Consider the following 25,090-nt stretch of genomic DNA (forward strand, 5'->3'; position numbering starts at 1 on the left):
GCTGTGCCGCGCGCCCCGCCCCGCCCCTCGCGGCCCGGCCCCCCGCGCCCGCCAATGGGAGCGAGGGGGCGTGGCCCGCACGGGTCAATGGGCCCGGCGCGAGGCTCTGCCCAGGTGTGCGCGCGCGCGCGGGGGGCGGGAGGGCACGCGCTCGGGGGCCGGGGGCGCGCTCGGGGGCTGAGGGCGGGGGCGCGTACCGGGGCCGGACCTGGGGCGGGGGCTCGGCGAGATGCGACATCCTCTGAAACACCCCCCACCCTCCCCCCCAGGTTAGGGAATGGGGGGGGGGGGACACTTCCCTCAAAATCCTGAAAAGAAGCCTTAAAAAAAAAAAATCTCTAAAATGATAATTAAAGAAATCATACGACTATGAGGAACGGCTGGGGCTTGTTTAGTCTCGAGAAGAGGAGGCTCAGCGGGGGCCTTATTGCTCTCTACAACTACCTGAAAGGAGATTGTAGTGAGGTGGGGTTCAGTTTCTTCTACCGTGCCTGCGGTGAGAGGACCAGAGGAAATGGCCTTAAGGTGAGATAGTGGAGATTCAGATTAGATATTAGAAAAAAAAATTCACTGTTAGGATGGTCAGGCATTGGAATGGTTTGCCCAGGGAGGTGGTGGAGTCACCATCCCTGGAGGTATTTAAGAGGTATCTGGATCTGGATAATGTGGCTTAGGGGTCACAGGGGTAGTACTGGATTGATGGTTAGACTGGATGATCTTGAAGGCCTCTTCCAACTTTGACGATTCTATTCTATTCCAAATATTAAACCCGAAGGGCGGAAAAAACCCTAAAACCAGCTCCAAAACCTTTTCAGTGGGGGGGTAAGGGGGAGGGCACCAGGGAGCCCCCAGAGCTGCAGCCCTGGGGGATGTTCCCTGACATGGTGAGCACGAGCAGCCTAGTCTGGGGCCAAAGTTGTGACTTTACCCATCAATCTGCTCCCATCCCTCCTGTGTGCAGCGTCACTGGGTGACCTGGTCTGATGGATGCCATCCCTGCCTATGGCAGGGGGGCTAGAAGGAGAGGATCTTTAATCTCCCCTCTAACCCAAGCCATTCTATGTTTCTATGAGTTAAGCTTTCCCAGCCTGCAATTCCTTCCTGCCTGTGGCTGCAGGGTGACCTTTCTGTTTTTCAGTGTATGCTTTGCAGAGCACCCTGGCTTGTGAAGTGTTACCTGGTTAAACTGGAATTGAAGCAGGACAACGCCAGCCCCTCCCGGTCCAAAAAAAGGTACTCTTCATCTCTCTCTGTGGCAAATGGCTCCAAACAACAAACTGAGTTCGAGCCTGCTGCCCTGTCATGGCTCACTGGCGGAGGGAACTATCCCAGCTGCTGGACACCTCCTGCTAAAACCAACCCCCACCCATCCAAACTGATGTAAAGCAGACTGCAAAAACCTGCTTCTGCATTTGCTTTCCATACTTCTGCCTTTAACACTCCTGTTTTGTAGGTCCTAGTCTGTAAAAGCTATAAACTTTCTGTGGGTGAAATAAAAGGGAGGGGACCACCATTTTCTTGCGTTTCCAGAACCATCCTGGTACCATCAGATACCATCAGGCCCACTGCAAAACCAGGCAGCCCAATAACACAGTGTTACACACATGCCAACAAACACAGCCCCTGCCCCCGGGGCCTTCCACGTTTAATCACTCGCAGCCTCCCTGAGCCTGACAGGACAAGTGTCGAGGCTGCAGGCAGGCATCAGCACCACTGGCAGCAGCCAAAAAACCTTAAAAAATGGTGTGGGAGGAAACTCGAGTCCTAAAAATATCAGTCTCTGGCGAGCGCCTGGGAGGGAGCTGTGCCTCCGAGTCACCCGCTGCTTCGCGCTTTGCCTCTCGCTTTCCGTGGGCTCTGCTCCCGCCGGGAGCTGATCCCTGCCGCCGTGCCAGGCTAACAGCCTCCTGTGTCTGCACAGGGCTCGCCTGCCGACTCTGCTTTCTCGGGAAAGATGGGAAAGGGCTACAAAGTGGTGGTTTGTGGAATGGCCTCAGTGGGAAAGACTGCGATTTTGGAGCAGCTTCTCTATGGAAAGCATACTGTTGGTGAGAAATTTTTACTTTTTGGGGGGACGTTGTTTCCTTTTCCAGTGTTTTGTTCTGTGTGGGCCCCAAAACACCAGTAACTGAGGTGAAAGAGAACTGCACTGAAGTGAAGGAGAAAATTCATGTGGTTTTGTTGCATCTTTGGGCAGTTCTTGAAATTCATAGCCACTTATGGGCAGATTTTTAAAAAAGCCTTGGAGAAGAACCCTTTCCGTGGTGTTCCCAGTTATAAAACACGTGAATGTTTAAAAAGAAACAAACACAGAAAGTAGGTGATGTGCTTGCTGCCTATTTGCATAAGAAATATCTTGTTCCCTGAAGGACGCCATAGATGCCTGAAAAATAAATAGATGTCACGTGATGAGTGGAGACACTGTTTAGACTTTTGTTTCATCTTCTTAAAGCTTTGTTTTGCTTGGTTTTGGCTAACATTTAATCAAAGCTCTGGCAAGAAAAACAGCTAAGCTTTACGTTCCACATTCTGTGCTGAACTTTGAAGGCCAAGTGTCTCAGCTCTCAAAGAAATCCTCCTGTGGAAAATAGACTTGACAGTGGAGCAGGGGATGTTTGAGATTTGCTGTGCACAAAAGAAAGGGAACAAAGGCAAAACCGGCATGTTTCCCTCTGTTTCCACATGACTTGGCTTTGAGAGGAAGGGCAATGGTCATTAAGCTGACAAATTATTCCTGCCTCACCCAGAAACAAGGGGTGGCACCAGGGTTTTGACAGAAGATGCCTAGTCACTATATATCTTTTTCTTGAGTTGTTAAATTAGACCTTGGTATAAGTTACTGCATATACACCAGGATTTCTAGAATGGTGCTTTGCAGCACTGCACCTTTAAAATGCGGGGATGGGAGGAATTTGCTGGCAAAGCGTGATACAGAACTGCGTGCTAATACCCGTGTTTAAAAGGAGGATTTCCTCTAATGTTGCAGCAACATCTGTTTCCAGCATCCTATCGAGTGCTACGCACGTAGCCCCATGTAGCTTTCAACGTGAAGGTTGCAAAACCTGGAGGCTGAAGGTTTTTCCCTGTGCTACCAACCTGCCTCTCCTCCGTGTTGGGCTGGGTGATTGTCAGGGACACCCGAGCAGCATGAGCGAGGCCACGTTACTTAAATCGTATTGCCTTGCATTAATTCCTGCCTCCTATTAGCAACCCAGGCAGGAAGGATATTCGGGTGTTGCTGATCAGAGGAGCTATTTATGGAGCCAGCCATGTACAGGATTATACAACGTCATGGATACTGGCTGACATAACCGGAGGGAGAACTTTGTGCCTGGGGTTTAGCTGTGGGTGTCCCTCTGTCGCTCCCAAATGCTCTGCTCCATCTTGGCCATTTAGAAATGCAGACCTCCACCCACCACATCTTGAAAAGATCAGTTTTCCTTTCCTGCAGCTCGTCTCTTATTTTTCGGAATTATCAGAAAGAGAGGGAGCAGCTGGGGAGAAGGAAGAAGGTAGTCTCCTGGTTTTTATGATTTTGATCAAATCTTATTCCCAAGACATTCAGAGAAGAGGGCAAATAGTAGGGTCAAGATCAAGATGTGGAGAGGGCTCATTATGGAGCCACTGCAGCTCCAAAGGATGAGAGACTGTGGCTCAGCAGTTTTGATGTCACTTGTGTGGGCCATCAGGCACATTTCGGGGGGTGGACTGGTAAATTAGTGGTTTTGGCAGTCCTCCTGAGTGGTCACCATCCTCCCTGCCTCTTCCTCAGTACATGGGCAGTTGTGGCAGAGGGTGCCTGAAGTATGAGCTGGTGAAAATGGTTCCCATAAGATCTTCAACTCTTCTTCCACTCTGTACTGATTTAGCCCTCAAACTGCAGAGGCAGGACACCACTGTGAGGGTCTCACTGAGCAAGGACAGAGTTTGAGGAATGGCGAGTCTTTGAGGGCTTCTTAGCTGAGCTGCTTTAAACTGCACAGACCCATTGCTGGTGCTACCATTGCAGGGGTGGCCCTTCCACGCTTGAAACATGATTACTGGGTCATGATGCTCATTTCCTAAAGCTTGCGAGCTCCAGAAAGCTGACATGTACATTCTGGCTTCTGGCCTTTTTGGCAGGAGGCAAAAAAGACTAGTGTGTTTGCTGAAAGCCTGTCTGTTCAGAGCCAACCAACAAGGCAGCTCACCGGGCATGGCAACATGGACACAAGCTGTTTCAAAACCTGTGCTTCCTGACTGACGTCAGGAGCAGCTCCGTGGCTGGTCTGAGGGCCGGGGAGCCGTGGGGACAACTGCTGAGCCAATGCATGGAGTCTTTCCATTTTGATGGCATGCACATCCTCCTCCCAGTGACAAGAGGCATGCCTGAACTTAGTTGGAGGCTCAGAGCACAAGGTCTGGGGCCATTCTCTGAAGTGTCACAGCCATTGTGTCAATACACGAGAGGTTCCTCCTGGCTGTAAATCAGCCATGTGTCTGTGTCAGTGCTCATGTGCCTCCTGTTGACTTTCCTGTAAAAAGAGTGGAGACACAGCTGCTGTCAGAGAAGTGATTGGAGTCCTTGGAGGTTTAACGCTGCTATGTAAAGCCCTTGGCTTTGAGCCCATGCTCCTGGCTGTGTGCTTGGTGATGTTGCTGTGAACCCAGTTGCACTGTGTTTCTTTACCTAGAAAAATGTGCAACTTCAAGCCTCCCTGGCTTGTCACTGATGAAGTCCCTAAGTGCCACTGTTGCTCACATGGTCAGCAGCTAACACTCTTGCAAAGGCACTAAATTACTTGAGGTCAAAGAGGAAAAAGTACTCAGGAGGGAGGAATAACTCTGTAGCATGTGAGCAACAATGTGTGGTACTGGATATTGTGCTAGGCTTTAAACTGCAAGAGAAGCTGTTTACCTTGTGCCCCAGGATGGGAAGGGAGAGGGCAAAAAGATGAGAGATGCTCTCAGAGCCACATAAAATAATGTACATATTGCATGGCAGACTCTCTTGCTAAACTAATACAAGGAATCAGAAAAAAAAACCAAAAGGAGATGTTTGAAATGGGTGCAGATTTAGCTTTGCATCATGTAGGGACTGTATTGCCATAGGTCAGGACAAATAGTTGTTAAGAATTGCACATATGTATATGATACCTATAAATGCACAGCAGTGTGCCCAGGGGGCCAAGAAGGCCAATGGCATCCTGGCTCATGTCAGAAATAGTGTGGCCAGCAGCACCAGAGCAGTGATTGTTGCCCTGTACTTGGCACTGATGAGGCCACAACTCAAATCCTGTGTTCAGTTTTCGGCCCCTCACAACAAGAAGGACATTGAGGTGCTGGAGTGGGTCCAGAGAAGGACAGCAGAGCTGGTGAAGGGTCTGGAGCACAAGTCCCATGAGGAGCAACGGAGGGTTGTTTAGCCCGGAGAAAAGGAGGCTTAGGGGGAACTTTATCACTCTCTACAACTGCATGAAAGGAGGTTGGAGCAGGTGAGAGTTGGGTCTCTCCCAAGTAACAAGCAACAAGACAAGAGGAAATGGCCTCAATTAATGCCAGGGGAGGTTTAGATTTGATATTAGGAAAAATTTCTTCACTAAAAGGGTGGTCAGGCATTGGAACAGGCTGCCCAGGGAAGTGATGGAATCACCATCCCTGGAAGTGTTCAAAAAACACATAGGTGTGGCACTTGGGGACACGATTTAGTAGTGGGCTTGGCAATGCTGGGTTAACACTTGGACTTGATCATCTTAGAGGTCTTTTCCAGCCTTAGCTATTCTGTGATTCTGTGATTGCCTGGTACCTGGGATGGGAAATGTCATGAAATGGGTTTTTGACTGGCAGTAGAAGATTATCCCACTAAATACCTGTGGTATGTGGCACTGCTTGGCCTGACCTCTCTTGACTAGACTAATAGGAGAGTTGTTGCCTTAACTTTGGCATGGGACATATCTGTAAAAAGGATAGTTATTTTTCCTTAAACAGTGTCCCTGTTCAGTGATGGTGCAGAAAGGAGTCTTCCTTCTGCCTTTACCTCAAAACCTATGGTAAATCTTATCAGCTTAACAGAAGGAGATGAGAACTCTTCCTATAGAACATTTATCTCTGACTCCTGGCTGTGTAAATAGCTGGTATGGCCAGGTTATTCACAAGCAGCTACTTCAGATCCTCTTACTAAGTAGGAATGAAAACACCATGTATTATTGTGGTAGAACCCATAATGAGAGAATTTGCCTCACTTGGTCGAGCTGAAGGGATTGGGGTTTTGGCTTATACAGCTCATAAGATGTGGAGGCTAATTAACCCAATTATGCATTCATAGAATCATAGAATGGTTTGGGTTAGAAGGGACCTTAAAGATCATGTCCTTCCAATTCCTTTTCCATGGGCAGACACCTTTTTACATATTTGCTTCTTAAACTAAAACTACCTCATGATAGAGGTACAGTCAGCTTTGTGTTTTAGAAAGATGAAAATGGAGCTGAATGTATGCAACTGAGGGTCACAACCTGGCTACTTGTTAGCAGCTAAATCTAAATAGACCAGCTCCTTTTGAGATCTGCCCAGCTCTTCTCTAAATCAGGAATCCTCTGATAGACTGTCATTTGAGACCTAAGTAAGCAAAGCCCCTTATCCTGCAGTTTGCAAACATAAGAAATAGCAGGCTTTAGAAGCTCTTTGCTGAATTCCTCCAGAAAAAGGGAAAAAGAGATTACGTAGATCTTCAAAAGTACTTAAGAAGACTCAAAATTTGCACTGCATTATGTTCAAGATTCGATTGTGAACTTATGAAATTCCATCCATCTTGAAATTTTGATTTACTTTGGTATTTACAATACATCTGCCATGCCAGGCCTGAGTGTGCAGTATTCATTAGTATATTGAGCCTTTTCTTTACCTCATTGGGAAACCACAAAGGTTTGAACACCATCCAATTTATGACTGAGGCTTCCCCTTGCAGTTCCTCTGTGTCAGCAGTTGGTAACATAGACAAAGACCCTTCTGCCTCTCCTAAGATTTGCACCAGCTAAGTAGGCGTTGGAGAATGGCATCACTCCTGTCTATTCCTCCTTCCCCTTCCTAACTTTTTTATACCTTTAGTTTTCAAAGAAAGCATGAGATTGTGCACTGTCTTGTCAGTTCCCCTTTACCCCTGTAACTTCTGAACCTGAAAGGTGGCTCACCGTAGTGCTCTCCTCCAAAGAAAATCTACTCAAGCTGGCAGCAGTCTGCAGGGCAGTAACTTCCCAGCACAAGCTGCCCTTGCTCACCCAGGTAGCAAAGGTGGGAGTGTGCCTGGGGATGCCAGTGAAGGGAAGGAGAACCAGGGTTCTTGTGGCAGGGAGGATTGGATGGTGCCAGCACCTTTCTAGGACTCTGACACAATTAGTCTTAAAACAACTTGCCTGGACCATGTTTGAATGGATACCAGGAAAGTGTTTGAATGGGACTACTAACAAGAAGTGTAAATATCATTGTCAGTAAGATGTGGCTAATACATGGTCTGGGCTTTACAAGCAAGGCCCAGGTGGCACAGGTATTTCTAAAAATTATCTGTGTTTACTTAGGAAATTACTTGCATATACTGCCTCCCCCAGTGCACGTAGGTGAAATTTCACCTCTGGAATCTGATACTGGTACATAAATTCCAACTCCCTCCTAAGAGGCCCCCCTATTTCATATCAAAATTTGTTGTTCTATTCTGCTGAGTTAAATCCCAGGTCTTAAATTTTCCTCTTCATTTTCAAATAGGATGTTAAAGACACAATTTTCACTGCTGCTTTTAATGCCGTTGGGAAGAGATTGCCACAGGATAACGTAGATATATTAGATGTCATTGAATTACAGTGCAGCATTTAGATGACAAAAAACTGTACAACATTATTCATTGCTTTCTAAAAAGAAAACTTAGGTACTTATGGTTCATTCCTTCTTGCCAAAGCTGTATTTACTGATTTCCTTGACCTGTCTGTACAATGCAATGAGGCAGAGCAAGAACATAGTGCTATGTCTATACAACAGTGCTATATCCAGAAAGAGCTCTATTACTACTTCAGTCTTTAAAAATACCCCTATAACACATTCTACAACCACACAGAATGCGTTTGTGCTTCCTTTTTTTATTAACCTTTGTTTTGATCTTCTGTTCTTAGTTTTGCTCCCACACATTAGCAGGCTATATTTGGAGGCGAGATAAATTAAATTATTGGAAACCTAATAAGAGTTTAATCTATGAAGACTGCGCAGAGAGGGGCAAAAAGAACAGCTTGTGCCACTTTCCTGCACAGGAATGCTGCATACATCATGGGAAACCATCAGCGTGGGTGGAATGCTTTAGCTTCTTTGTCAATGTGAAGTATTTTGAATAGTGTCATTGAATATAGCAAAATCCTTATTTTCACAGGCCAGATAATCCCTCGTGTTTCCTTAAACAATGCACTAAAATGATCCCTTTTTGGCAGACAAAGAGAATAATGCAGGACTCATTACTGTAGCCCTGCAACAGCAAACAGTTGTATATAGGAGTGCAGTGGAGGCAAAAACATGGATTGCAGAGGGTTTATATGAATACTTAAAATCAACTCTGAAAGGGGCCCAGCTACATAGGATGTTTGGACCTGTAGCCTTATGCACCTGCATCCAGGAGGAACACAAAGCTAAGGTGATTTATGTGTTTCTGGGTTTGTCTTGGGGAAAAAAAAATCATTTGAATTACCTCACATTTACTAGGGGTAGAAGAGGAGGGAAGGAGGGCCAGTATGCAGACAGTCACCATGGAACGGGTGATACACGTATCAAAGCTTATTACATTGTGCATGCTCTTACCTTGCAGTAAATGAACTTGCTCCTATTAGCAAATCTGAGTCATTTTAAATCCCTAGGGGATGGAAAAAGCTCACTGTGCATTTGAGTAAATAGAGTATGCAACTTTTTTTGTATGCAAACATCCCCTTCCCCTTCTGGCTTGGTTTCGCTTGTTAGTTAGATGTACCACCAATGCACATTCATTCCCAGAATTATTCCTTTGGCTGCTGCTTCTGCAGTGTGACCCAGCTCATTATGAAGCAAAGAAGTAGGCTTATGATGTTAGTACTTGCTATCTGGTGTTTCTCAGCTGTTCTTCCAAAAGGGTATGTTTGGGCAGGCCTGTTTGCAGCATGTTTGGCACAGAACTGGTACACTGGGTGGTTGGAGTTTGGAAAACCTGGAGGGAGAACACACATCTTATCCTATTCTGAATGTGCACGTTGTATAGATTAATTTTACAGGCATAATCATGTGCTTATATATTAGGTGGTTGTATTTACAGTGATGCTAGTGGAAATAGCTAGTGTGGTCATCTATGAATACAACCCTCCATGGGAATGCCAGGAAGGGCTGAGTCCAGGTCAAGTCACACAAGAAAACATGCACTGAAAGCTGTTATGGGGTAAAATTTTGCTGTCCTGCAAATAATTCTTATAGTGGTGCTTTACCTATAGCAGTTGAACTTTCCTGCTTGTTTTCAAACAGGCTTAGAAGAGGGTGCCACAATGGAAGACGTGTATTTGGCGTCGGTGGAGACAGACCGAGGCGTGAAGGAACAGTTACGGCTTTATGACACCAGAGGTCTGCAGGAGGGCGTAGAATTGCCAAAACACTATTTCTCTGTTGCTGATGGCTTTGTTCTGGTGTATGCTGTGACCAGCCTTGAAGCCTTCCAAAGAGTTGAACTGCTCAAAAAGGAGATCGATGTCTCTAGGGACAAAAAGGAGGTAAATGCATGGTTGGCTAAATGCTGTATCAGTGATAGGAAGTTAAGATGGCAAAGAATAGATTTTGTTTCTGTAAAACTCGCATACAAAGGAAAACGAATGTACCCACAGCCTTGGGCAACCCAGCAAAAGGAAGCTTTCTCATGGTGGAGGAGTCTCATTCACATGCCATGCAGGTCATTCAGAAGAATGCTTTTTGTTTTCTCTTCCTTATTTCCTCTAATAGAGCTAAAATTCAGTCAGCTGAATGCACCAGCCAGGACACTTATGACTAATAAAACATATGGTCTACAGCAGTGCAGCTCATATGTTTTCTTAGATATTGTACAGGGGAAGTCAAGTGCATGGAATAATATAGCGAAGGGCATTATCTTTGTTTGTTTTGTATTCATGGACTTGATGGCTTGCAAACTAGTGTAATTGACAATGGGTCTCCCCGACATTAGTCAATTGGCAAAGCAGCTTTAATGTATTTTAACAACCATATTGAATCAATTCAATTGTGTGAAATGACTGCTCTATTTTCCCTTAGAAAGCAGCTAGTGTTTTCAGCTGACAGTGTTCCAGCTTAGCTAAACAAATATAACTTGCATGTGGCATTAGCATTATGGCTTTTCCTACAATATCTTTATATTCTCAAGTAGTTTTCTCTGCTAAAAGTCTTTGGCCTACAGCTTTCCAAATGCCTGTTTTATGCTGTTTGGGGAAAAAAAAGTGCATGAAGAATTAATTGGATAATGGTAGGGAGAGACTTTCCAAGAATGTTACTTGTTTTGTACTGACAGCACACAGGGTGGTAGAGGAAGGCAGGCTCGAGTTTGACAGCAGAACGAATGTGCAGTCACAGGAGAGGTATGTTAGCTGGTAGGGCTGGTGTGAGCTGCAGACTGTCACGTATATCAGGGATACAGGAGTCAATCATAACTCCCCTGCAGGGCAAGGAAAGGTGGACAAGCAGGAAATTTTTCCCAGGTGCTGTGTTTTGTGAGGGCCCTGATTTGTTACTCTACAGCATTGTTGTAATGAGGAGAGGGAGTCACAGCTCCAACAGGATCTGCATCCTGCTGTTCTGTGTTACCTGTCAGAACTTCTCTCTCATTGCACGCAGGTATTTTAGAAAACAGACAGTTTGCTTATCCTTTTGTGATTTTGACTGAGGATAACATAGTCAAAAGAGTGGTGCCCACAATAAGATGGATAAATTAGTTTCATTCCTGTGATTTCTAATTCATATAAAGTAGGCTTTGAAGCACAGAAGGTGAGATCAGAAGTCCTATCTTAAGATAGCTGGTAATCAGTGGATTAATGATTCTATGACTTAAAGTTTGGGCTCTGATAGAATGAATCCTTAACTGAATTAGGAATGTATGTGCTTCTGAGCTGGTAGAACTTCAACTTGTTGAGTGGCACAGTCCTCTGTTGTGTGGTAGATGACAGAAAGCACTGATGGCTGGTTCCTTGTCTCTGCTGGTGGTAGGTGTTCTCCAGCATGCTTAAAGTCTGGCCAAATTTTACACTGCATAGAGGTTGTGTCTGTTATACTGACAGGGCTTACCCATAGATAAATTCAGTTGGAGCATGTGATAAATGCACATGAAGATTATAGCTTCTTTCAAAGCCTTCACAGAGCGGAAAAAAAACCCCAAACAGCATTTTTTCAAACACCCCGGACTGCTGTAGAAAAGAAAGGAAGCCTCAGACCTCACAGGAACAGGACAAACGGCTCTAGCTGGAAAGAAACAGAAGACATCCTGGCGTTAGCCTGATGAACAGGAAAGAGCAAGCAGGTGTGGCCACAGCAAAACCCACAAATCATCAGTAAGAGAGGAGTTTATGACTTGATCTCCGTCAAACCACTAGTGTAGAGATGAGACCAGAGTCTGACTGAGGACTTTGAACTGTACATGTAGGCATGGTTTCCCCTAAGAGCTGATGCTGGTAAAACATTTTTAGACAATGGTTAGCTTAAAATAAGGAGGAGCAGTAACTTCACATGTCCAGCACTACTTTCAGCACTTCCTAGAACTGAAATACTGGGAAGGCTGCATATACCTACTGAGCTCAGCCACCCTGTACTGTCTCGGTCATACAGAAGTCACTTGGTGGATCCTTACAGCTATGAATCTGACTTGATACCACTGTGCTGCTCTACTTGGCTAATAACCAGCTGCTCTTGAAACTGCTTCCCAGAGGACAGTGCTGGTGCTTATCTGCCCCTTTCAGCAGACTGTCCCTGCTTTGGTCCCTCTGGTGGCTCTTGGTGCCTGAGGTGGGACAGCCAGCGGGGCCGGGCTGGGAGAAGGGCCCAGCAGCCCAGCCTGCCCAGGCCACTGGCACGGTTGGCTTTATTTATATTGTGGGCTGGGGCTTGGAAAAGAAACAAACAAGGCAAAATCCACAGCTGTGGGGTCCAGGCTTTCTCTGCTGCCGTGCATTTTTTCTTGTCTCAAGCATCTGCTGCTCTGACCTACTCAGATGTCATGCTCTTATCATTTGCCTAGGACAGCTCAATTGCCAAGTAAGTGGAGAATCAGGCTGTTTAACTTTGGATCTCTCTGGTATTGTTTCCCTTCCAAGCAATTGGTGGGGGGAGCAGGGTGGGGAGAAGGGGGAAGTCCTGCATATCCTATGATGAAAACAAACTCCCAGCCCACAAGTAGATGAGGCTAATTCAAATCCCAGACCCTGATCTTCCAAACTACATGCAACTTACCTTGTGCCAGGGCTAAGTTAAAGGGCAGGTCTGAACTGTGTAGCTACTTGCTTGCTGTTTAAAAGGATTATGACTGGTGGATGGTTTTGGTATAAAGCTCACCCTTCTTGTTTGGTTTGTAGGTAACAGTTATTGTCTTGGGAAACAAAACTGACCTCCTGGACCAAAGGCAAGTGGAAACAGAAGCAGCACAGCAATGGGCAAGGGCTGAGAAAGTGAGACTGTGGGAAGTGACTGTGACAGATCGGAAAACACTGCTTGAACCCTTCACTTTCTTAGCTAGCAAACTGTCCCAGTCCCAGAACAAATCAACCTTTCCCTTGCCTGGAAGGAAGAGCAAAGGGAATAACTGTGATAACTAGGCTAGCCTAGCATTGTCTCCTGCTGCCAGGTCACAGTCTAAGTCCTTTTTGTGCCATTTGCTTCTTGCAGTTTCACTTAAAGCAATAATCGCATTCAGCAATAAAATCAGCAAGATTATAGCTAAGAGGTATCCTTCCTTCTCACAGACTTGGCTTGAAAAAGTCACTGGTGGTAAAAAACCTAAAAAAGCTCTTCCTGAGAGCAGTTATCTTGCAACAAGGGTTATGAAGACAGAAGGGATAGATGGACACCTCTCTATCAGGGGCTTTTACTATGCCTGGATGCAGCCATGTTGAGGGACAAATCAACAAGCTTACCATTAAGCAATGGCCTTGCAGATCTGTAGCCTCTAGTCACAAATAGTATTAGCTGCAATAAAGCAATTTGGAGAGACAGTATGTTTGAAATTGCAGTAGTTCTTTTACCTTGACCTTAAATAGGGCCACAAAGCATACTGATGCTGCAGAAGGCTGAGGTCAGTGTCTTGTTGCAGGAGAAGGGTATGGGGAAGGAAAATGATTACCAGATTTAGCCACTGATATTCTGCTAGTGTCTGGAAGGAAAAAAAAAAAAACAAAATCATACAAAAACACCCCTCACATCTTCTGGGAAATACTAGACCAGATCTACCCTGACATGAAGCTTGTCAACAAAGTCTGGCAATCAGTGCTTCCAGCTCAAGAACTCATTTGTACAAACCAGAAAAGCTCTCAGAGCACTCCTTAATTTAACTGCGACCTGATGGACAAGATAGCTGTATGTGGGTTTGTTCCAGCATGTCCAGTACAAATCAGTCACAGTCACATAGGTGATAATTGTACTGAGAAATTATACAGAGCAATTTTGTATGCAGGAGGTACTGCCTGGGCTCTGCTTAGTGCATTGCATAACACTCCTACCCAGCTGCTCAGCCAAGCTGCAGCAATCCACCCCCTGTACGAAGCTACAGGCCAGATAATAACTGGCCCAAAGTGCTGTACTGCTCCGTGAGAGCGGGCTAGGGAGTGTAGTGGGCTGCCTTTTGGGACTATCCTCATGGAAAACACCCAGAAATACCTGTACCAAAGAGGTTTGGACTTATCATGCTGCACATTGTCCAGCAGCAGGAGCACAACTGGATGTGCTGTGTTAACTCAGTGCTGGTAAAGGTAAACCTGTGCTGCAGGAATCTGCTGTCCTAGGTCAGCCTGTCAGTAAAGTTAACAAAAGGGACAGAATGAGCAACTGTTCCCAGAGACAGTGGCCAGTTTTTGGCATCTTAACAACCTCCTGTACTAAAAGATGCTACCTTTTCTTTATATTTGAAGACGAGAGCAGGGAGAGGGAATGAACCTAAATACTCAGTTCCTGCATTTTTCACTGCTGTTTTGAACAAATACTGAGAATTCCACTGTGAATCAGCAAAACCACAAGCAATATTTGCAGTGTCATATCATAACTGCTAAATAGTGTGCTTAATGATCACAATTAAGGTTACAGTATTGCTCTTCCTGAATACTGGTTAATAAAGTCTGTCAGCATTACTGATGTCAGAGCAGTACATTTCACTAAAAACGAAGCAGGTATCCCTACCATTATAATGAAGTAGACGAAACTGTTTATGTGCTTTGCTCAATATAGTTTGGATTGCTGTGGCCAAGGAGTAAGATAAGAGAGCAATTATGAATGAGCAAGCTCCTGCACTGCCCTGCTAGAAACATACAATTGTTTCCATTGCAACACTGCAGCTGAGTAAGCACTACAGCATGACCTCCTGCAACCTGGCTAGTAATAGTCATTGTCCCCAGTGATGCTGCAGGACAACACCCACTACTCACTCATTTCCTACTGAACACACGTGTACTCCAGGCTTCTCCCTGCCCAGAAGACTCCATATCTGTCTGCATGCTTGGAAAGTAGAGGCAACTTCAGAGCAGCAGCAGTTCACCTCCTTGCTGCAACCTCTTACCAAGGAATGGGTCACGTTCCCCTTCTTCAGCTCTGCAGAATCCTTCTTCTAGAAGGGACTTGAATCAGCTTTGGATGAATCAAAATATGTGAAGACATCTACTAACATCACATCATCACTGAAGCTCACCCTTGAGCAAAGGGAGTACAGGTTCACAAGTCCGAATTAACTTAAAACGTGTGGAGATGGAAAGAATGGAGATGACTGGTTCCTGTCCAGCTCTGCACGCCGCAGACTCAGTGCCAATTCTACTGCCAAGACTGATGTCACCTGTAGGCTGCCAGAGCTGTGCAGTGGAGCTTGCTCACCTGCTCCCCTGGACTTCCTGGACTTGACAATATTTTAAGACAAGCAAGACAAAAAGGATCTTCTAAGTGACTAAGGCCATTTTTTCAAATAGGTTATGTAAAGGCAAATACATTATCTTTGATTTGGTTAATTCACTAGAAATGAGTTTAGATCATTCAGTGCATTCACATAAAAAACCACCACCCACTGTTTTCTTTCATAAGCTTCCTCTGATGCTTTTTAAGCACTCAAATAATCTATTCTAAATACCATAGCATTTTATTGACAAGTGATGGAAAATGTAGTGTCTCCTCTGCAAACAATGTACATACAGTGGCTGGTACTGAGTGAAAATGAAACTTGCTGTAGTACAGTTTTGATAGGGTTAATAAGTAAAGTACAGAGTAGTTTAAAGGGCAGAACACGTATTTTGTTCTTACTGTTCCACTGACTCAAACCCTGTTGTAGGTCACTGGGATCACTTACCTTCTGCAAAGCTAGAGTCCCTTCATGAGCTAATGGGGAAAAATTGCTAAAAAGAAGAAAAATAAATTAGTAAATTGTACTATCTTTCTCTGTTCTTCTTAAACCTCTATCCTGCTGAATACCCACTGTACAGATCAGTCACCCTCACCAGCTACAACAGTTAATTTGGCATGTCCTGGTAGCACAAAGCAAGAAGCTGGCAAACACCTACTGATATTTAACCATTTACATCTTTACTCAGTAAAGGAGAGGAGGGAAAGATGACCAGAGATGCTCCTGGTGTGCTGTAGCTATATACCAAACAGCCAAACAGCTGAGAGGGCTCATACACCTAAACATACACTGTGTCAAAAGACTGCAGTTCAGCTGATGAGGCTAAGGTACTACTACCCACAGCCACCCAGCAAAGGAAAGGGCACCTCTAATTAACAGCTTACTTTGGACCAAGTTAGACTGGCTCTGTATCTAGATAGGAAGAGAAGTATGTAAATAAAATATATATGGAATTTATTTTAAAGTACCAACCCAAATCTGAGAGTGCAGATGACCACGTGGCACCCAGAAGAATTTCACAAGGTGAAGTACTTGCCATGTGAAAATGAATCTGTGCTTCCGGCCTTTACCTTAAGGGAGTGGTCTAAAATGCCATATCCACAACTAACTGCCCTGTTGCTACACACCTCAGTGTAAACACCATGTCTCTAGGAGATAATCTTTATAGGTAGTTAAAGGATCTACAGATTAAGTCTCCTTTACAGTGTCTCCTGCTAGCTTACCAGGACATGATTCCTTCTCCTCTTCCAAGGCCAAACAGACCACTCCATCAGAAAAGCATCAAGATATTTTTTTCTTCCTTTTACCTCCTGCCTCTTTCCCTTCTAGATTGCTTACACTTTTCCAGTTGTACTTTCACAAAACATGCCACTCCTGAAGAGGCAATGCTGTGAAAACTTCCACTAAAAAGTAACTATCATGGATTCTGTGGTATGTTACCTCCTCATGGCCATGCCCCTGCACAACACTTAGGCAGTGAACAGTTGCAAAGGTCTTATGCTGTCATTCATTGTATGGTTGTCTAGAACTGTCTTCCCAAAATAGCAGCAGTCAGTGCACTCACCTGCAGATCTCCCTTGCCTTAACCATACTGTAATCATCAAAGAGTACTGGGAGACACTATTCTGGTAAAATGGGAAAGCAAGGGACTAAGCAGAAATATTTTCTTTTTTTTTTTTTTAAACATCTTTTTATTAGCACAGTAACAAATGCAGACTTAAGTAGCCCACAACATACAACCAATCCACTGAGTGACTCCTATTCCACACCTTACAGTTAAACAGCTTAAGGTATTTCACTACAGGTTACCATAAGTCCTGATTAAACCCTTTATTCTTTTCACAAAGATAGATTGGCTTATAAAATAATACATTAACTACTTCTCCTTTCATATATGAGGCCATATATCCACCTCTCCATATCACAGATCATGAGATGACAGTCTTTAAAAAGGATTTTTTAAATACCAATGTGACCTCCCATAGGGGAAAACAATGCTGACATCTTTTTACAAAACAAAAACCCAAAACCAAAACCAACCCAGAACAAAATAAATCCCCCAAAACAAACAAAAAGCAAAAACAGTGTGTAGAGTCTTGAAAGGACTTTTACATAAACGTCAACCTATGTACCTGTACAAAATTAAGCTGTTTTAATCTTTTACATATTGCAAGCAAACTGAAAACCAAAGAAGTCTAAGAAGTTTACATTCTTCTCGGTACTATATGTGAGCTAATATTGCTGAACTAATTACAGTCTTAAAGTATGCTATTCCCAATCCTAGCTGTCTACTGTAGCAAGATACCTTAAGTTACAACAACAAAATCTTAGGAAATAAAAGACTGAATAAAATCTGTTATAGAAATACCCTACTCTTTACCAGCACCCTCCCTCCCCCCACCCCTTCAAATTCATAAGCAGCTCTTTCCATCACAGACGAATAATGTAAGAGTTTGACGAAAATCCAATTTATGTAGCGTATCTTTTGGTCCATTGTCTGGCCATTCTGTCATGCTCTGCTCTGTTAGTCATATACTGAGTGGCAATGCTTCCAACCAGGGGGTCAGCTGAAAAGGAAATACACTGCTTATTTTAGATGAGTTACCAAATAAAAACTTTAAAATAAAACCGAACTGTGAATTTAATACAAGGTAAGGTTCACTGTAACAATCTAAACATACTGAATTGATGGTCTGTATCCTCTCTGATTTTGCGTATTTATGGTGATGTACTAATCTATAACTTAATAGAGTGAAATGTCAACAAAGTTTTAAGGAGTTTAAGAGACAATAATCAGTCATAATTGTATTACTGATAACATTCACCAATTCATGCATTTCAGGTTTATTTTATTCCCTCTAAAAGCATTGCTAAATGTCTTTGTATCAATATAAACCTGCCTTCTAGGAAAGATCAGATCTCAAGAAGAGGTTCCAGTAAGTTCAGCATATATAACACAGTGTGAAATCTGGTGTTTCTCTGATCTTGAGATATATAAAAATACAATCTGTAAAATTGACTTTGAAAACCAAGACACATTCCTCTTAACTAGTGTGGATAGTGGGTGGGTTAGAGCAGCAGTGACAATTACATGTAGTATAGTTGGTCACTGGTTTTAAATAGATGATGGAAAGTAAGAGGCTAATCCCCTGTTTTCAGAACTGCGTTTGTGGCTCTTCCAGTTCCATTACTGAATTACTGTAACCCTACAGACCAGCAAAGAGTGTTCCACCCTTACCCAAACCCAGGGTGGGTTTGGAAGAGGAAGAAGTTTTCATGTGCATGAGGAGGACCTCTGCTTTCCTCTTGGGTCAGCCTGAGGAGCTGTGAACAGCAGGCTGTTTGGGTGTATCAACTCCACCACCTCCAGCCCTTCTCTGGCTGCCCTGGAGAGGGAAACCTGCTGCTCTGGAGGCTGGAGCCATGCTGGCTGAAGCCATCGGGGTGAGATGAGGGCCATGTAATATTTGGATGCCAGGAGGGGTGCAAGGTGGCAGGCAGCCTGCGTGGCCATGCAGGGAACTTACCCGGGTTGCAGTCTGTGAGGAGGGAGCAGATGGAGAGAAGAACTTTAGAAATGGTTAATGCTGGACTCCAGTTGTCTTTTAAAATGTCCAGGCAGATGACGCCTTGGCTGTTAATGTTACAGTGGTAGATCCTTGTCCGGAATGTTACCTGCAAGAGAGGGTTATGAGCACCCGTGCCGCAGGGACCGGCGGTACAACGTGAGAGAGCGAAGCAGCGGCCCCGAGCTGACCCACCGCCGAGCTCCCCGGGCCGCCGCCGCCCTCTCGCGGTGGAAACCAAAAAGAGCCTGATTTAAATTAAAAATGAGTAACAGTCTCAGGAGCCAACTTCCACGGCCACCGCAAAACCCAGTATGTGTGTGGGGGGTAATTTTTTTTTTAATTACCTTTTGTGTTTTTGCTCGCAGTGGCAAAGGGGCCCAGGGCTTTAACACCAGCATTTTTCTCCTGCTGGGCTCCCAAGGACTTGTAAAATCCCCCAGACAGGCCAGGGCACTTGGAATCACAGCTTTCATCACTTTTAAGAGCTCAGCAATAGGGTAAGTTAGTTGGATTTTCCTATTTTCAGATCTGGGAGACGTGACTGAGCGAGACAGCTTGCCACAGAAGTTACCCGAAAGCGAAACAAAAGCACCATGAGCCAGCTTCAGAAGAACACAATGTGACCCGCAGAGAGGCCTTACTCTGACTCACTGCATGAACAGCAACAACAAATTTGGTGGAACTTACATGGATTAGGATTATGTGGATGAATAAAGGCTGGTGGGTTCATGCCCTAAATCCTCAAAATTTGTCAGCTATCCACACCCACACCTGCAAATTTCATGGTTTGTTTATAGGCCATGGGGGTATTTACAAAATACACTTGGTAAGCCTGCGGTGTAACAAGAACACACTAGTGCTTCACCTCGACATGAGACCAGCCCACACATAAAACTTGCCAGTCAACCTTCATTTTTTCTACTGCCTTTCTGATGCAAAAATTTTGCCTGTGACCCTTGCTCTCACCAGTTTGGGAAGCAGACGCAGGGTGAGGTGACACAGCTACAAAACCCTGGTGCCTGCCGTGTCCCTGTGCACTGAATCCATACAGTGTTTCCAAGAATGCTCCCAATGCACAGAGCACACAGGCTATTTCTGGACTTGCAAAAGGGGTTACTTGTCACACAGGAGACACCCACACTGCACACTCAGGGAGACTTTACACTTTGTTTCTTGTGAGCTTCCTGGATTTTGGATTAAAACAGGAAGCGAAGGAAACCCCAAATCCCTGCACTTTAGCACATTATGGGTGGGAATAGCAAAATGACTGAAAGAGAGCAGAGATGTGTCATCCTCCCACACCTTCTGCAACAAGCTGCCACTCCAAAACCGAGAACCCCTGCTGCTTTCTACCTAGGGAACCTTAGAGGCATAATAGCAGACAAGAAACCAAAGTGACCTTTGTTTCCCAGATCATCTAATCTTCAGAGGAAAAGCACTAATTACTCCCTACAGTCATGTGGAAGTCCACGTGCATCAGCCTGGGCAGAGGGCGGACCTGCCTCTGCGGTACCTGCCCCAACCCACACTGTTCAGGGCAAAATAGAAGTTTGTGGCATTTGCAGTTGCTGGTGATGGCTCTGCCCTGGGTTGCCGAGCAGCCTCATCCCAGCCCCATTGCTTGCTCAGTGTTTCTCTATTTGACCTGCATCCTTGGTCTCCTTCCAACAAGACTCTAAATGTAAACAAGGTAAGACTTTTGACAGATTAAACACTTCCAGAAGGGGAAGCATGGAGTATTTCCAAGTAGATACAATAAGGACCAAATTACCAGAGGTCAACAGTTCTAATCTGTAAAGACAGAAAGTTGTTAATCCTGATGCTCAGCACAAAAGCTGAATACTCTGTAGGCAGTCTCTCAGTCCAGTTGACTGATAACTGAGAGCAAAACATGAATCCTGTTTGCCTTTAAAAGTAAGACTTACTTTTTAATTATTATTCATGAAGGAGGGGAAAGCAAAAACAAAAGAAGGGACTCCCATATATTGGCAGAACATGCTGGTTCTTTAACACACCGTAAGATATAATTCTTAAGGGATATATCCATGGCACCAAAAGCAGTTTTCTCCAGCTAGAGGAGCTCTACCAAAACACTGTGGGAAAAATCTAAATTTGTTTTCACTTAAAGCAGCAAGTCAGAACTGGGATTGTGTTAGAAACATGCAGTCCAGCTGTTTGCCATTTACAATTTTTGCTGACGGTACAAAAGTCAGCCATGCAGGGAACCCAAATGGAGCTGGAAGAGGGTGAGAAATTGGAGGCCCGCTTGAAAACAAACAAAAATATTTAAAGTAAATGTTCATTACACCTTAAAGAGGAAAAAAAAAATCATATAAACCTAGCAGATTAAGACCAAAATCAAAAGAAACTGAGCTATTTAGAAGGTAGTAAAGAGAACAACATGTAGAATAGCAGAAAAATATAGTACAACTGAACAATCCTTTGGAAATGTCCCACCTGAGATTACATTAATGCAGTAACTACACAGAGTTAGGCACAGCTTTTGAAAAGACATAAAAGAAGCTATTCTCGACCTTACCCTGAAGTGATAGCAGAGGTTAATTTACACAGGTAGCAGAATAGGAGTGGGTAGAAGGAAGTGGTTAGAGGTTATTAATACAAATGATCAAAGCACACACACCAGGTCAACACAAGCTACTGTTTTCACCTCAATAAATGAAACCTACCTAATCCAACTATAATATAACTCTTGGGAAAATGTCCATTGTAATAGTACAAGTACTGAACACTTAAATTCTAATTATACTTGTTTATTGGATTCTCCTAAATCCAGGCACTCCCAGTACGTGCCCAATTCAATTGCTATCTCAGACATAGGCAAAACCAGAACACCACACAAAATGAGAAAACATAAAAAGTAGAGAACAGATTAACAGTAAAATCTTCAAAGTGGTATATGGAATGCTCAATAAATGCAAAAGAACTCCATTATACATATTTAGGACATGAAAGACAGTATCTGTCCCTGTATCAGATTTCTCCCACTGAAGTTCCTTGTATTATGCAATGTATTTCCAAGTCAAATTTTAAGACCTTTCATTTCTCCACCCTCAAGTACAGTAGTGCAGTCCCTCTTTATATCCTTCCAGGAATCTGTTAATATCACTTCCAGCACGGTCCTCTGACTCTCCAAAAACGTTTGCACCAACATACTGAATCAAACCCTCAGTTGGAGCGAGACCCAGTCCTCAAAGGCTGCACCTGTATACCCTTTATCACACATCTCTAGGATGCTCATCAGCCACATAGCAGTTGTCAACAGTGGTTACGCCTCAACACCTTCTCTCATGCATATTCCTAAGGGCTTGGAAGCCTGCCAGGATGACCATTTTCACCTTGCTTTATTTAAGAAAGTAAATCCTTTAATGACATTTCATTTTCAGGTTGTGAAACGTGTTTAACTACAGGCACTTCACCACCGGGCAGCCCACAGCAGGGACCATCCTCAAAGACTCGAGGAGGCAGTAGAGGTTTTATTCCACTGATTTTACAAGGCTTACCAAGGAAGATTCAAGGGAAACTAGTCCTCTTTCTTTAGAGAGTTTAATCTTTTCAGAGCTTTTAGGCTTTTAAAATTACATTCTTTCAGGCTTTTAAAATGACATTCTACTCTATTCTAAAATTACTGCTCTGCTAGTGCTTATCATCGAAGTGATACACTGGGTTTTGTTTCAACCAACTGTTTCTTTATTTTTTGCCCTAAAAGACATAAAGGAAGGCTATGGTAATTAGATTAGCCTACCACTTCAAGATGACCCACAAACAGTATTTACTGGTCACTGCAAGTAGTTGGGACAATCTGAAAACAACAAAATAGCAGGAATAAAGCAAGAGCAATAGGATAATTATATTTTCCACATTACCATTTCTTAACACTAGTGTAGACGTTAACACAGAAGCAGCAAAGAAAGGCTCTTTGTTTAAACCTGAAGTACTCATGTAGCACAAGTATCTTCTATTAGAGCATCACTATGCTTTCTCCTATATCCCATCTCAATGTGACTGAAGCTATATTTTATTTCCCTACATATACGTGGTTTGTAAACCAACTTGGACTTTGCTAGATGAAAGACTCCATTTAAATGAGACTGCTACAATACAGTGAATGGCCACTAAACTAGTCTTTTAAAGCCTCATTAAGTGGTGCTTGTTTGTTTTTTTAATCCCACCCTTCTTTTCATCTGGGTGAGGGTTTAGATCCAACGATAAAGAGATTCCTGTCAGAAGCACAGAGCAGAAAGCACGGCTGAGCTTGTATGACATAACTGTATATTTAGTTCTGCATCAGGGAACTCGGCATATAAGGCTGTCTCAATATCGCCAGTAGCTACAATATGGTCCTGTAAGAGATCCTACCTGACCCTCAAGGCAGAATGTGGGCACTCAGAGAGCAAAGGCTGCAGCTCTGCCGGGGGCATCTGCACTGTCTGCAGCGGCAGATGCTTCCATCCCGATGCTGAAGGGAGAGGCTGCAGTGCAGACCTCAGGTGCAAGGCAGTGAGTGCTGAGACCTTTCTCCTGGGGCAGGACAGGCAGCAGATCTGCCTGCAAAAGGTGTGCCCAGGTGGAGGACCTCCTGCAGCAGGTGGTTGAGCTGTAGGAGGCAGTGAGAAGGCTGAGTGGCATCAGGGCTGCTGAGCAGGAGTTGGACAGCTGGTTCCAGGCTCAGTCTGCAGTGGACCCACAGCATGCAGCCAGAAGCATTCCCACCAGCACACAGGGAAGGGAGGGGGGGCAATAATGCAGAAGAATGAAGCTTGCCACAGCAAGGACCTGCCGAAGGAAGAGACTTCCCCCCAAAGCCTGACGTGCCTCTGCAGAATTGCTTTGCTGCTCTGAGATCGGAGAGGAAAGACCCATGACATCAGGAAAGACACGGAACTGGGTAAGGGAGCCCCATCCACTCCCTGTGTAACAACCAGCGCAACTAAGAGAAGGCATCAGGTGCCAGTAGTAGGAGAGTCTTCGAAGAGGTGCAGAGGCACCCGTGGGTAGACCTGATGTACTCTCTAGAGAGATGTGCTGTTCACCAGGGGCTCATAACAGGGATGGCACAGACAGGCTTCCTGGCCCTGTACAGTCCACTGACCATCGCCCACTGCTGCTGTTTCACCTGGGCAGTGACACAGCCAGGAGCAGTCTTGGCAGTGTCAAGAAGGATTACAGATCCCTGGGAGCAACAGGAAAGAACTGGTTAGCTTTTTTATCAGTCCTCCTGGTCAAAGGGAAAGGGTTCAAAAGGGCCAGTTGCACCTGGCGAATCAACAAATGGTTACAGGACTGATGCTCCAGCTGGGTGTTTGGCTACTCAGACCATGGGACTTGCTTTGAGAAACCTTGTCTGCTGGGCACTGATGGGGTCCACCTGCCAGAGAAGGCAAAGAGACCTGAACAATTTGCTCCTGGACAAGCTCAAACACATAAAACTCAAGAATTTTAAGAAGGCCATGTGCAAGGTCCTGTAACTGTCTTGGGGCAACCCCAAGCACTCGTGAGACCCCATCTAGAGTACTGCATCTAGCTCTGGGGCCCCCAACATGAGAAGCATGTGAACCTGTTGGATTGCATCCAGAGGAGGGCCATGAAGACAATCAGAGCGCTAGAGCACCTCTCCTATGAAGACAGGCTGAGAGAGTTGGGTTTTTTCAGCCTGGAGAAGGCTACATGGAGACCTTAGAGCAGCCTTCCAGTACCTAAAGAGGGCCTAAAAGAGAGCTGGAGAGGGACTTTTTATAAGGGCAGAGAAAGGGAGTGACAGTTTTAAAATTAAAAAGGTACATTTAGATTTGATACTGGGAGGAATATCTTTACTGTGAGGGTGGTGAGGCACTGGAACAGGTTGCCCAGAGAAGCTGTGGATGCTCCATCCCTGGAAGTGTTCAAGGCCAGGCTGGATGGAGCTTTGAGCAACCTGGTTTAGTGGAAGGCATCCCTTCCCAGGGCAAGGAGGCTGGAATTTAGATGATCTTTAAGGTCCCTTCCAACCCAAACCATTTCATGATTCTGCGATGAGTCTGGATAAGCCTGGGGTGATAAATGCTTCTGACCTGCGGCACAGAAAGCAAAGGTGTAACAAAGCACACATGGGAATGAAAAACCTCCCTCTTTAAATGCGTACTGGGCTCATGACATAATAAATTGCATATAGCTGGTTGGACAATAAATTATTCAATGCAAACTAATGAAACAAAAAAAAAAAGAAAAAAAGAAAAACTATTCTAAACTGAATTAAGTTCTCACCCAAGAGAACCATCTGTGATGCCAGAGAATCTCCAAAAAGGGATAGACAGTTGTCAGTAGGAAAGCACTAGACATGCCCCAAGGTGGACGATGCTGCTTGTGAATCAGAGTCCTATCTTAGGGGTGAAATTTAAGGTCCTGTTGATACTACCAGAAACCCTCAAGTTATGCT

At 44.6% G+C, this 25,090-nt stretch overlaps 1 protein-coding gene and 1 long non-coding RNA gene across 4 annotated transcripts; one reads left to right on the forward strand and one right to left on the reverse strand.

Moving 5' to 3' along the window:
* Window positions 1-60: 60 nt before the first annotated feature.
* Window positions 61-17,716, forward strand: NKIRAS1 (NFKB inhibitor interacting Ras like 1). 3 transcript variants are annotated; one of them, XM_032675404.1, is made up of 5 exons: window positions 61-114; window positions 1,139-1,232; window positions 1,920-2,048; window positions 9,496-9,737; window positions 12,573-17,716. In XM_032675404.1, exons 1-5 carry the CDS (start codon window positions 88-90, stop codon window positions 12,810-12,812), a joined length of 732 nt encoding a protein of 243 aa, XP_032531295.1. In that variant the 5' UTR covers window positions 61-87; the 3' UTR covers window positions 12,813-17,716. The 3 variants fall into 3 exon arrangements, with proteins under 3 accessions (XP_032531295.1, XP_032531316.1, XP_032531306.1); XM_032675425.1 differs by having other exon boundaries at window positions 94-114; window positions 1,153-1,232; XM_032675415.1 differs by lacking the exon at window positions 61-114 and adding an exon at window positions 336-525 and having other exon boundaries at window positions 1,153-1,232.
* Window positions 4,144-9,788, reverse strand: LOC116780445. Its single transcript, XR_004354481.1, has 3 exons — window positions 9,459-9,788; window positions 9,077-9,187; window positions 4,144-4,514 (listed from the first exon to the last, which is right to left on the reverse strand). It is a non-coding gene; the product is annotated as an uncharacterized LOC116780445 (long non-coding RNA).
* Window positions 17,717-25,090: the final 7,374 nt, after the last annotated feature.

This window comes from Chiroxiphia lanceolata, chromosome 1 (genome assembly GCF_009829145.1).
Source record: "Chiroxiphia lanceolata isolate bChiLan1 chromosome 1, bChiLan1.pri, whole genome shotgun sequence".
Lineage (NCBI taxonomy): Eukaryota > Metazoa > Chordata > Aves > Passeriformes > Pipridae > Chiroxiphia > Chiroxiphia lanceolata.

What these genes read in the sequence shown, in the direction of transcription:
- NKIRAS1 (XM_032675404.1), top strand. Translation starts at nt 88, where the DNA reads ATGGGCCCGGCGCGAGGCTCTGCCCAG. An exon ending in CGGCGCGAGGCTCTGCCCAG is followed by an intron (nt 115 to 1,138) that starts GTGTGCGCGCGC and finishes TCTGTTTTTCAG; the next exon opens with TGTATGCTTTGCAGAGCACC. An exon ending in CCCCTCCCGGTCCAAAAAAA is followed by an intron (nt 1,233 to 1,919) that starts GGTACTCTTCAT and finishes CTGTGTCTGCAC; the next exon opens with AGGGCTCGCCTGCCGACTCT.